The following is a 13,690-nucleotide window of genomic DNA, read 5'->3' as shown; positions in this document are numbered from 1 at the left end:
CTATAGAAGTCACTAGCCACATCCCAGTGCACACCGAGAGGGTCTCCGGGAAAACCTAGCATGAATTCTTCAGCCGTAGTCTCCCAAATGTGATTGTTCCAAAAACTTGATCAGGAGCCTTGGGGGCGGGGATCTGGCCTGGGAACTGCAGACATCTCAGTAGGTTCCTCCCTTTCCACAGCTGGCCAGCTCTGAAATGCTGAGGGGCCGGTGGGCACCTCCTTCAGCCCCACAAGATGTCACTGTTGGGCTGCGGGCCCAGTCCAGGATGAAGCCTCCTGGTTTTGGAAAGGGATGGGCCCTGCTGAGAGGAAACTGTAGGCCGCACGCAATGGTCAAAGGAACTGGCCAGCAAGATGATTCCAGTGCAGAGCAGCCTGGCACGACCGGACATGGATTAGGCTAATCCAAGAGCTGCATTATTCCCTCGCCCTGCCCACCACACCTGATGGCACCTGAACAGGGTCAGGCACATCCCTCTTCCCTCTACATTGTGCCTTTACAAATGTAAAAGGTTTTTTAAATGTTAATTGCTTTAGTGCTCATGAAAGTGATCTCCAGGTAGCATGAGCTAGCGCCAGGCATGCTGGGGACAGGAGCCATGCAAACTTCCTCCACCCAGCCCCAGCCCTAGGGCTTACGCACTGGCAAGCTCTTCCTGCAGGCTTGGCTAGGAAAGAGGCCACGTAGCTGCAGTAGCTGTCCAGTGGCTCTAATGGATAAGCCTGGCCCCAAGGCTGCTGTGCCAGGTTTGGAAAGGCAGCCACCACCCCCTCCTTCACCTGCTGTGGCATCAGATTACAGTGGCACCAGCATGAGGTGAGTGTCATGATTACGAGTCTGACTTTTACCTTGACTCTCTTTCAATACCAATAAAGCACCACACGCTCCAGGGATTGTCCTTTGAGCAGGGGTACAGAACTGAGGGTTTTCCAGTGAAATCCCCCCTTCAGCCTGGGAGACCTGCTGCAAGGAGGTGCAACTGCAGAGAGTAGCAGAGCAGGCAACCGAGCATTCAGTGGCACAATCCATCCGCCCTGGATGGTGCATCTTCTACTCCCTTAGTTTTGCCCATGACTTGGGACTGTTACCAGGAGCTTTTAAACCACCCCAGGAAGCTCCCATGGGTGACAGGTGCCTCTTCAGTTTGTTTCTTTTAAAAGAAATCAAGAATCAGCAGGATTCAGCTGCTGCTCCTGCTGCCTTGTCATGGCAAAGGCATTCACAGCCCTGGAAAATAGCAATGGGAGTAGGAGCACAGAGCTGCTGATGCTGGAGACAGGAACAGGACTAATCTCAGCCCATTAACTTCTCCATGAGAAAGAGGCTGCCGTTAGAACTGCCATGCAGGTGGCATGGCTGAATGATGCATGAAAATGCCTGTCGGGGGCTGAGTGGCCAAGGGATGCTGCTTGCTTGATGGGGCAGACAAAGAGCTAATTCTGGTCTGCGAATGGATGGGCCCCAAAGCCCTGGCAGGGTGTGTGTGTGATTTAACATCACTGCATCAACTCGGGAGTGCAAACTCATTCTTCAGGCTCTCTTATATGCCCTCTCATTCCACGAGCTCAGCAGAGAGATCCGGGCACCCAGGAATGAGGCAGGAGAAAGTGCCAAGATTATCTCAAAGCACTTTATTGACATTAATGCCCCACAGTCCCTCTGTGCCATTGGGCAGTATCACCATCCCTATTTTACAAGTGGGGAAACCGAGTCAGGGGAAGGGTAGTGACTTGGTGCTCCAAGGTCACACAGGAAGTCTGTGGCACCTGCCACAACACGGATTAATCTGGTTCCATGCTCTAATACCCCAGGCTCCCTCCCCTAGCACCAAGTTGTAGAACAGAACAGCTAAGCTGTGTGGGGAGTCCAGCTTACAGTCAGGGGGGCTGGGTCTGCACTTGGAGGGGCGGACCGGACTTGCATGGTGCTTGGAGAGACTTGAACATTCAACGGAAGTCCAGCAACCCCTTGGGGTATTTAATGCTAAGCTGAGCAGCTCAGCGTCCTGCCAGCCATGCTCTGTGCAGCTCTCCTGTGCGCTTGTCCAAGGCATTGCAGGCCTGGGAGCAGATATCTGTCCAGCCCTCTGAGCCTTATGCCCTGCCAGGGACACTTACCTGCAAGAGGAGCTTCTCAGAACAACCCTTCTTCTCACTGCCTCCACTGATACCTCCAGCTTCCCCTCTCCTGCTCAACCATCAGTGCCTGCCCCCACCTCCGTTCAGAAAGCAGCTGGAATGCCCAGACCTGCAGAAGCAGCACGCAGCCCCCCAAAGTCTGCAACAGCTCTGTGTAGTGCTGTGTTTCTCCCACCTTTGCACAGATGTGCGTCCACTCCCCACCTCCCCGCTGGGGACAGTGCCACCTGTGGGGTAACGCTCAGCTCCCCGGGCCTCTCGGAGCAGACAGTGCTGTTGCTTCACTCGGCAAGCAGCCCTGGGGCAGAACAATAGCAGGTGCCTCCTCATTCCTCCTGCTGCATCCTCCAGGTGCCACAGGGATGACGATGGACAGAAGGACGGACCAGCTCTGTCAGACTCAGCGCAGGCCCAGACACAGAGGCAAGAGCTGCAGAGGCAGGTTTTGGCCCCATCTGCCCCAGGGCCAGAAGCACGTTGGCGCTAACCGTTGGGCAATCGCTATCGAGCGCTCTGGGCTGAGGGCAGGCAGGGGAGATATGGGAAGCCTGGTGGGGGAGCAGGGCTGCAAGCGAGGAGGCCAGCACAGGGGTTGGGGAAAGGTGAGGCTGGGTGGGGAAGAAGCTGGGAGGGGCAGGTGGGGGAGAAGGGTTTCCTCTCATAATTTATTCCCTTTCACTTTGAAATCAGATGGCAGCCGCTGCCAAGCTCTCCCCGGTGGCTCCTCGTCCCCTTTGAAGCTGGAGCCAGTCTGAGCTCTTTGTCTGGTGGAAGACTTTGCTGTTTCGCACAGATAACGCAGTGGGGGAGGGGTTTCTGCAGCAGAGCGCCATGCACCTGCAGGCCAGCCCCGAGAGCGGCCTGGGCCCGGCGGTGGGGGTGTCTGGGAATCTGGGAATCTAAGGCTGGCTGTAACCTGGGGGGGGTCCCTGTGTACACACAGGGCGGTGTGTGCATGCAAAGGAGATGTACGTATATATATATCTACAGAGAGAGAGATAGTGTGTACATGGGGTGGGCTCTGACTGTGCAAGAGACCAAAACTACCTGGAAAGAGACACCCCCCTCCCTTCCTGTGCATGAAGGAGTCACTAAGTGCAGGTGATTTGTGCCCAGGTTAGCGTGAGGGAACTAGGAGGGGTAGAGGTTTGTAAGAAAGAAACCCTAGTAATTCTGTACTTTACAATTTATAGATCCCGTTATTGGCCTCATAAGAGCGGCTCTTTTAATAAACGGACTAAGGAGCCTGTTAGTATCTGTTCAGGGCCATTGGCTTTAACGGCCTCTCAGCTCTGCTCCCTTTAAGGCCATCCTCAGGACCGGGGAAGGAGCCCAACTGGCCCACGTTGCTCTCAGCAGTCACGGCAAATGGCCCAGAAAGAGCACAGGGAACTGGTGTGTTTGGGCAATGCACAACGGTGGGCAGGGGGAGCTTTACGGCTCCAGGAGGCAGACTGCAATGCTGCTCAGGGCACTGTGCCAGGAAGGCCTTGCCAGCTGTTGGGAATGTGATGGCCCCTGCGTGAAGTGAGTTGGTGGCTCTCCGTGCAGTTCCTAGTGGCCAGGTGTCCACAACACACAAACCATCGTCACAACCCTACGCCCCATCCTCCACCCCCCGTTGGCTCATTCCCAGAGTGAGGCAAGTCCCAGGATCCGGCTGAAATTAGAAAGTAAGAAGCCCACACTTCTCCTGCACAGGTTGGTGGGCCTTGTCAAATGAATTAACTGCTATTAACCATTCATTTATCCGGTGCAGCAAACGTATGTGGGGCTTTGCGGATAAAGATGGGGTCAGCTGTATTTCCCATCCCAGCTGCTGCAGGAGATGCACTGGGGCCAGGCTTAACATCTCTACTTGGCATCTTCACTGATCTGCCTTATTAAACGTGAGAGTGTCTTTGAAGCCTTGCAGCAGCACATGGCCAGTGGGGAAGTTGGGGGTGTGCAGGGCGTTTCTCCTTTGATCAGCCTGTGTGAAAGCACCTCTGGATCAAATGCGCTGTCCCCCAGGAGTCCCCTGAGGGAGTTTAGCCCTAGCTGCAGTACATGGCGTCCTGGAGCACATTGATTTCATCTTCATTTCGTATCAGTCGACTTCATTATTGTGGATTAGTCAGTTACCAGTTGAGGACCCTGCCAGGAGCAGCTCTTGGTTTCTGCCCCCTTTCCTCCAGGTTTTATCTCAGCTGGGGCCAGCTCGCTGTCAAGGAAGCCTGGGGGCAGCAGCAAGGCTCAGAACAGCTACTCCCTTCTCCCCTCTCCCTGGGGCAGGAGGACTACTAGGATACTGGCTGAGGCAGACAGCAAGGCCATGCATGCAGATCAGGATCATGGTACATGAGCTGAGCTGTGCAAAGGTCCAAGACTAGTAAAGGAAAGGGGGGCTGTAGGGCAGGATTACGGTGCCCTGGAAGACCCATGTGGGATGCCAGGACTAGACTAGCAGAGAGGTTTGCAAATGTGGAATTGAGGTGCATACACAGAGCTATTGGGGTAGGAGAGAAGGGGGCGGAGTTTGCGCAGCACTCCCCCAAGCCTGGCTCTAGCCAGCTCTCTGTCTCTCCTGTGCACAAGCAATAAATCCCCACCCAGGGAATCAGAACTCCTTGTGAGAACCACGTAGGTTTCACCACGACTCAGTGGGGCTGGATTAGTCAGACAGAGGCCTTTCGGCTTCCAGCACAGATACCAGGCAGGTGGGGCAGCACGACCAGAAATCCTTAAAGCTGTAGCCTCCTACCTTGGCAGGTGAAGCACCTGATGTGGAAGTGATTGCTCTGGACGCGCACCACCTCTCCCTTACATGTGTCTCCACAGCGGTAGCACTGGATGACGGTGGAGCTGCCCCGGGAGCTATATGGGTTTTGTTGATAGGGAACTGCTGGTGAAAAGGAGAGAGTGACAAAGACAGCGTGTGTTATCACGAGGGAAGCAGTGTGTCCCAACGGGGCACTGCCCAGCTGGCTGCAAGTCATCAGTCCAACACAACTTAAACTGTGAACTTAAACCATCTTTTTGTTGAGTGTTTGTAAAGCACCTAGCACAATGGGGCCCAGATCCATGACTGGGGCTCCTAGGTGCGACTGCAATACGAATAATAAACACTAGTCATAATAGTGATGGAGAAGAGCTACGTAGTGAAAACTGTCAGCAATTCGTCACCTCTGTGAAAACCGTACATGCCCCAGATGGGCTGACAGTGAGAGGTAGCTCTACTGAGCAGAGTAAGGGACTGGGAGTCAAGAAACCTGGTGTTCTGCTCCTTGCTCTGCCCCAGATTCACGGCAGGCCACGGCCCCATCTGTGTTTCCCCATCTGCACACTGAGGATAATGAGACTGACCCAGCTTTATAAGCTCTGCAAGGTCTTGAGACAACAGGTTTTAAAAAGGGCAAAACATCACTCCTTCTCCTCATTCTAGGTGAGCAGGCTTGGAATAAACCACCAACTGCCCCCCCACAAAAAAAGATGGGGCAGTTCTGCGTTATGGGCCACATGCAAGCCATGTACCTGCTTCTCAGAGGCTCGTCAGTTGGCTGCACAGAAATGGAGGCCAAAAATGGAAATTGGGATTGGCCACTGGGCCCTGTCTCCCTAGGTGCAGCCCAGGACTCACCTGGCCCCAGATTCTTACTGGCTTTTACCAAGCAAATGATGCCAAGAACCTGCCGCCTGGAAACGTGAGAGCCCAGGAGCAGGAGGATCCGTGGGGACACGTACTGTTCTCCCAAACTCAAAGAGCCTCAGGTCTTGCACTGGCAGGTGGAGCTCCCTGAGTCCCTGCTATCCCAGGGGGCCAGGTGAGGCAGGGCAGTGGTTTTCTGAGGTTCCTTTCTGGACTGGTGTAACCATGTAAAAAAAAACCCAAAACGTAGCTGGGAGGATGAGAATTGAAAGCACATGCATCCTGCAACCGTGCTGAGAAGTACAGCCCCGAAGGAGCCTGTCCCTCCCACACCTGCCCCCGCCCCATTGTCTCCCCTTCCCTCCCATTTGGGTTGTATATTTACTGCTGTTGCCAGACAGCATCTCTGCACTTCCCAAACATCTGTTCCCCAGCCCTCGGAAGAGGAACTGCTGCCTGAGTAAACACATCCTAGTCCAAACACTAACCCCACTCTCCAGCAGATGCTTCCCAGCCGCAGAGTCAGCAGGGAGCCTGGCGAACAGCAAGCCCTCCCAGAAACTGCATCTCCTCCCTTCCGAGACCAGCACAGCAACTTTCCTCCCCACCCAGACAGTTGCCCCTTGCTCCTTTTGCATGATCAGCATGCAGCCACCTTGCTTTCCTTTTCTAAGGTGAGTCTGGGACTGGGAAAAGGCCCCATCAGGCATCCCCAGGGAGGGACGTCCCTTCTTTCTCCACAAACCAGAGGTAGTAGGGACAGTGGCTGGACAAGCTTCCTACCCTCTGCCAGGCTGGTGCATCACACAAACCTGGAGGGAGAGCATTAGTCGTGTTCTGTAGCCCATTCAGTCCTGGGCATCTGCTGAGAGAGACAACAAACTGACAATGCCAAACTTCGTGTGTGTGTGGGTGGGGCGGGGTGGGGGAGATGGGATTTTAGCGATGCTGACACCTATTTCATTAGGAACTGGAGTGACACCCACTAATTTATTTCATCCAGGCTGCCAAACAGCTGTCAGGAGATAACAACTTTCATTCTATACGGACCTAGGTTGGGATCAAATCTGCCCCCGGGTGGAGAAAGGCTCCACTTTTCATCATCAACCCCCAGAACTGGTCCTCATCACCAGTCTGCCTGGGGGATGGGACAGCTTTCTTGTGGGAAGTGTTCTGCTGGGAGCTAGAGAAACACTGGATGGGAGCAGCCTCTCCAGAAATCTCCTTGGGATCCCTCAGGGCAGACACTGGAAGGGCAGTTAGACTGTGGAGTGCTCTGTTTGTCCAGGTAAACGGTGGAAGCTCCACTACTTGAGCCATTAAACTGGAGAAAACCCTGGAGAATAGACTGTAGGGCAGGAGCGCACCAACTTCCTCAGTCTGACGAACATGGAAAAGATCCTCTGGGGGATTCACCTCCAGCTCCGCTCCCCAAACCCACGTCCCTCCCTGCTTGCTCAGCGGAACATTTCACTCTGCAGACCTCCAGGAAGGGCTGTGTACACCTCAGTGTGAGAAGGACGGCTGAGCAGAACAGAACCCTGCTCTTGGCTCTAGGGGAAGAGGGAGGAACTATACAACCAAAGGAGTCCTTCCCCCCTCTGATTTCGATAAGCAGGCTCTCCCTCAGAACACAGACATCACAGAGGGATAAAGGGCACGTCCTGTCCATTACAATTTCAGAGTCCTTTGTTCTAGGCGCGTCTCCCCCATGCAGTGTGTAGGAGCTTTTGGACACGATACTGGGGTTTTTAGGCCTGAGCAGCAAAGTATTTGTTCCTGCTGCCACTACTGTAAGAATGCAAAGAGAGCATGAGGCTCGGAGGAGATGAGTGGAAAAAAGGCAGTAGGGTGAAGCCCCTGAGCAGGAATTTAAGTGGTTGGCGAGTCTGAGCCAATGGGCTGGAGGCTTGGTAACCCCAGGATGAACTGTTTATATGGGGAAAAAAGGAAACCGAGGTCACTGAAAGCCTGGTACATGAACAAAGGCCCAGAGCTTGAGTGAAGGGACATCAAACAGCAGAGATCTCTCCGCAGAAAGACACATCATTCACTGTAGCGATGGGGCTATATTCAGCAGATTTGGTGACAGACAAAGAGAATCAGCCCACTGTGGGTTCTTATGCTAAAAGCCCAACACAAATTAAAGAGTATCTTGTGCCCAAATTCCATCTGATATGCCAAACCCTTAGCTAGTGATCATCTGAGCTCTTTTACCGGTCACTGAGACCAGCTCTTTGGGTGCAGAACAGTGTCCACAATTAGTGACTTCTAGGGTGTGGCCCCTAGTCCTGCCCAGACAGGCAATCCATCTCACGATATTTTTGAGCCTGCTATTCTCCATCTCCCCTTCGCAGTGTGGAAAGCTGCTGCCTAGGCAGGGCATGGGAAAAGCACACTATCCCTGATGCATTTGATATAGGTCACATCCAGAGACAGACTCAAGCTCAGGCCCAGATCTGGAGCTGAACTTCCAAGGTTTGCTGGACTTTTCATCCTGCAAATGTTTTGCATACACAGAACTCCCAGTGATGCCAACACAGATTCTGCAGGTGGAGGTTTGCAGGATTGAAACCTAGAGCTGTGGTTTGGCCTATCACAGAGATAGCAACTAGCTGCAATGTGTGGCTCTGGACCTGAGCTTCTCCAAGGTCCCAAATGTTGGTTCTGACTCGCTTCTAGTTCCAAGAGATGAAATTATTCCCAAATGGGCTGATTTTCCTGATGTTTGAAACGAGCTGGGCTGCCCAGTTGGCGAATCCAGCAGTGACAGCATAGGAATCTCCGAGTTCTGCCAATAGAGCTCATCATGGCAAACTAATAAAACCCAGCAACAAATTCATGTGCTTGCTCAGACATCGCCCATATGGAAATAAATAACAGGACATGCCTCTGGGGTCCTCGATCAAACCACAGAACAAGGCACTAAAAACAGTCTAGCATGGACTGTTACAATAGACAGCTTCTTAACAGGGAGCATTTATAGTACAATTGCATGCCTATGTACAGGCGATGTCTAGGGCCGTAGAGAACTCTTCTCTCAGGAAATGCTTGATGAGAGAGGACTGTATATGTGGAGGAAGGAAAAGAGCCTAAATGCTACACTGGCTAGGCTCTCTCCCTTAGTATGCTCAAACACTGACCAGGAAGAAACCTACATTGGCCTCTAGAGGATGGGGCCTAATAGTCCTTTTCCAGCTCTCATTTCTGAGAGTCCATGAAATCCAAGACTGTTCTGCAAGCCTGAAGCACAACTGTTAACAGCACATAGTCTAGGAGGGACCCTGGATCAAGTGGTCGGGGTCCCCCAGGGATATACATGATACTAATAGGTGGTATATTGCAATAGCTTGTGAATACCGATATCTTCCATATGGGATGCCAACAGAGAAAGGGTTATAGCAGTGCAAACTGCCTCTGCCAGCCTATGGGATAGAGCCACGTCACTCCAGAGGCCTCGGCCAGAGAAGCTGGGGATGTGAGTCGAGGAATTAATCAACATTTGAATAAACATTAATAAAAATCTGTGTCGGAAAATTCATCCATCAATTATGGGCTTCTTGTCTCTAGGGGGAACTTCCTGGTGACCATAGCAACATGTCACCAAGCCCTGATCTGATAATCTGACAGAAGAGAGGAAGGCAAAGAGAGCGCGAGAGAATAGGAAAGAGTAGGAGAGTGATGGAGGAGACTATAATGGTTATGGAAGCCAGAGATTCAGCTTCTGAACGCAATTACACCAGTGTAAATCCTGAAATCAGAGGAGTCACTCCAGATTTACACCAGCATATGTGGGATCAGGATCTGGCCCAGGGAATCATCACCTTCTTGCATGCTCGCTTTGCTCAGCATGAAGTGGAAAGCTCCCCCAAACTGAGATTAGCCTCAGGCTGGCTCCGGAATTTCTCCCTCTAAACATCAGTGCTTTGTTTTGCTCTGCGGCCTTTTGTTTTCGAGAAGCTGGCTGCTCCCTCTTGGCCCTGCACAGGAAGTATTACACATTGCTACACGCCCTAGCAGAGGGACAGCCGATCAGGGCAAAGCTCATTATGCCAAAATAATCCAGTAATAATGTAAGTGGCATTAGGCGACTCACAGGCTGAGATGCAGGAGTCCGGGGCAGGGGATGGGGATCTGAGCTGCGCTGCCGCTGGAATGCCTTAATCTCACACTGGTTCACTCCTGCCCGAGATGGACATGCTTGTTTAGCAAGAAAATTAAGCCAAGTTCACCTAATTGTTAATGCGCTAACTCCTAAGCAGCACTAAAGGTTCCGTAGCGCTAGATTCCTCTCTGGTGTAATTCCAGCCTCTTCCAGCAGGGGTGATTTGGCCTATAGAATCCGATGTGGCCCCCTGGCCGTTGTTTACCTATTTTTACCCTATGAAATGGTAGGGTGAGGAAGGGAAGCCATCTGGACCTCACGGCTACCCAGGCTTGGGCCGTATCTCTTTCCAATGTCTTTCCGGCTGCATTTGTCATCTCCAGTCAGTGATCAGGACCCCACTGTGCTAGACACTTTCAGAAGCCTGGGACCCGTGCCCACATCACCAAGGGCTGTGATCTTGTCAGATCTTACAAGCTGGGTGGGGCTGGGCCTGGATAGGAGACCACTATGGGAAAACCAGATGCTGTATGGGTAGATGCAGCTGCTAGTCCCTGGAAGTCAATCCTGAAGCAAAACCCTAGCAGAGCACCAGGCGTGCTGTGCTGCTGGGACACCAGCTGAGATGCCACATACGATTATTCACTAAAGAGCGCCTGGGGCACTTCCCCTGTAATTCGATCCAGTATTCGTCGGTAATCGCTTCCTCCTAAGGCCCCTCTGCAGTCTCAGTTCGGTAAACTGTTTTTCTTCCCTTCCTGTTCTGTCCACATGCTGTCTGTGTCCTAAATCGCTGTGTTCTAAATCGCTATGTCCTGCCAAACAGCTGCTGCGTTCCTCCCCAGAGGAGTGGCCTGGGGAGCAATCCCCGGATAGTCTGGGATCCTTAGGGATGAAAGAAATTATCTTCATCAAAAGGATAGGGGAGTGAAGCTGACACAAATAACAGGCAGAAGCCATCTGCCAGGTGGCAAAAGAACCTGCTGTCACCAACCATGCCCCCTATGGACATTGCACTCATCGGCCAGGGCTAGTGTCCCCACCTGCTGCTGCAGTGAGAGTGACTGGTGCCTAGATACTAGCTGCTTAAGAAATGCTGCTGATAGATGTCATGGGGTCTGTGGAATCCGACCTAACAGGGACTCAGAGCAGCATGCTTAGGTGCTGAGAAAGTGTGAAGCATCTCATGTGGCTTTGCAGTGCCCCCTGCTGGCTGTCCCAAGAGCTATTGGCTGGCTTAAAATGGTCATTAACAGCTTCTGGAAGGGTCTTGAGTGCCGGATATAAAGAGAGCGTACAGACCAGCTTGGTGCTGTGATGGAAGCAGTTCAGACAGGGTGATATAAACACAGAATCAGCTGGCTTGTGGGTGTGATGTAAGCAGCACAGGACTGCCTTACAGATGAGACGTGATCAGCAAATCACCTGATTGAGAGGTGTGACATAAACAGAGCGTAAGACCGTTAAAGGTGTGATATAAACAGAGCATAAGCTGCCTCAGCAATGAGATATAATCAGGGAGTCAACTGACTTGGAAGTGTAGAAAGCAGGCTGGATCAGCTAGCCAGAATCCCTGTGTCCAAGTGCCCTGTTAAACCCTGCGTGCACTGAGCAGACTGGACGAGTGTTTCGGTACAAGCTGGATTGAATCCATGTACTCAACAGGAGGAGAGTGTCCAGATGCACAAGCTGGACATAACGGAGGCATGGGGCTGTAAGGGGAGCAGGGGCTGTAGCAGACATTTTGTAGCAGCTGGAATATAAGCTGTGGGGAACAGGAGACCAACGGGTATTTCTAAAATCTCCCGCCACTGTCCTGTTTTTTTATCCTTGCTTTTTATCCTTGCTCACCTGATATAACCCTGTCCCGTCTTGTATGCCATTAGTGCTCCAGGACATGTCTGATGTGTGTAAGCCGTGACTCCAATTTTCATAGTCAGGAGCACGCAACTGCAAGCTGTCACACCTCGCTTGGAGATCCTGACTTTGTTTGATACGAGTGTATTTGAGAGACACCTTCCCCCACAGTAGCATGGTGAGTCTGATATAATTAACTACTGGTAATTAATGTTTTCACAATGCTTGGAAAGCCACAGGTGAAGGGTACTGCAGAAATGCAAAGTATTCATTATTAACCAGAACCAGTATTGTGCGTTGTTGTGTGAAGTGTATTCTGGTGTACCCATGTGTATGATATGGGTGTGTAGGTGTAGAAGAGCTGAGTGTGACGTGGGTGCGCAGAAGTGCATGCACATATATGATGTGGATGTGCTGGTATGCATTGGTGTGCAGATGTGTGCATGGACGTATGTGTAGATGGTTGATGTGGGGGTGTTGGTCTGGATGTATGTGTAGATGAGTGATGCTGGTGTGTCAGGGTGTGTGTTGCTATGGATGGATGTGTAGATGTGTGATGCGGGTGTGTTGGTATGGATGTGTGCTGCAGGTGTGTATTGGAATGGATGTATGTGTAGATGTGTGATGTGTGTGTGTCGGGGGTGTTGGTATGGATGTGCGTGTCGATGAGTGATGTAGGTGTGTTGGGGTGTGTGTTGGTATGGATGGATGTGTAGATGTGTGATGCTGGTGTGTCAGGGTGTGTGTTGCTATGGATGGATGTGTAGACGTGTGATGTGTAGATGGTATGGATGTGTGCTGCAGGTGTGTATTGGAATGGATGTATGTGTAGATGTGTGGTGTGTGTGTGTCGGGGGTGTTGGTATGGATGTGCGTGTCGATGAGTGATGTAGGTGTGTTGGGGTGTGTGTTGGTATGGATGGATGTGTAGATGAGTGATGCGTGTGTGTTGGTATGGATGGATGCGTAGATGTGTGATATGGGTGTGTCAGGGTTTGTGTTGGTACAGATATATGTGTAGATGTGTGATGTACGTGTGTCAGTTGTGTGTTGGTAAGGATGTATGTGTAGATGAGTGATGTGGGTGTGTCGGGGTGTGTGTTGGTCTGGATGCATGTGTAGATGTGTGATGTGGGTGTGTGTTGGTCTGGATGTATGTGTAGATGTGTGATGTGGGTGTGTGTTGGTCTGGATGTATGTGTAGATGTGTGATGTGGGTGTGTGTTGGTCTGGATGTATGTGTAGATGTGTGATGTGGGTGTGTGTTGGTCTGGATGCATGTGTAGATGTGTGATGTGGGTGTGTGTTGGTCTGGATGTATGTGTAGATGTGTGATGCGGGTGTGTCGGGGTGTGTGTTGGTCTGGATGCATGTGTAGATGTGTGATGTGGGTGTGTGTTGGTCTGGATGTATGTGTAGATGTGTGATGTGGGTGTGTCGGGGTGTGTGTTGGTCTGGATGCATGTGTAGATGTGTGATGTACGTGTGTCAGTTGTGTGTTGGTAAGGATGTATGTGTAGATGAGTGATGTGGGTGTGTCGGGGTGTGTGTTGGTCTGGATGCATGTGTAGATGTGTGATGTGGGTGTGTGTTGGTCTGGATGTATGTGTAGATGTGTGATGTGGGTGTGTGTTGGTCTGGATGTATGTGTAGATGTGTGATGTGGGTGTGTGTTGGTATGGATGCATGTGTAGATGTGTGATGTGGGTGTGTGTTGGTCTGGATGTATGTGTAGATGTGTGATGCGGGTGTGTCGGGGTGTGTGTTGGTCTGGATGCATGTGTAGATGTGTGATGTGGATGTGTGTTGGTCTGGATGTATGTGTAGATGTGTGATGCGGGTGTGTCGGGGTGTGTGTTGGTCTGGATGCATGTGTAGATGTGTGATGTGGGTGTGTGTTGGTCTGGATGTATGTGTAGATGTGTGATGTGGGTGTGTCGGGGTATGTGTTGGTCTGGA

At 51.7% G+C, this 13,690-nt stretch overlaps 1 protein-coding gene across 1 annotated transcript in view; it reads right to left on the bottom strand.

The window, feature by feature from the left end:
• The window catches only part of ABLIM3 (actin binding LIM protein family member 3), a 60,842-nt gene extending 49,085 nt beyond the window's left edge, over positions 1-11,757 (bottom strand). The window contains exons 1-3 of the mRNA XM_077824727.1: positions 11,726-11,757; positions 5,761-5,816; positions 4,885-5,022 (exon numbers count right to left, since the gene is read on the bottom strand). Coding sequence (XP_077680853.1) covers positions 4,885-5,022; positions 5,761-5,816; positions 11,726-11,757 — 226 coding nt within the window. The remainder of the gene's footprint in view (positions 1-4,884; positions 5,023-5,760; positions 5,817-11,725) is intronic.
• Positions 11,758-13,690: the final 1,933 nt, after the last annotated feature.

This window comes from Eretmochelys imbricata, chromosome 8, assembly GCF_965152235.1.
Source record: "Eretmochelys imbricata isolate rEreImb1 chromosome 8, rEreImb1.hap1, whole genome shotgun sequence".
Taxonomy (NCBI): Eukaryota; Metazoa; Chordata; order Testudines; family Cheloniidae; genus Eretmochelys; species Eretmochelys imbricata.
This window is presented reverse-complemented; position numbering and strand designations above follow the sequence as displayed.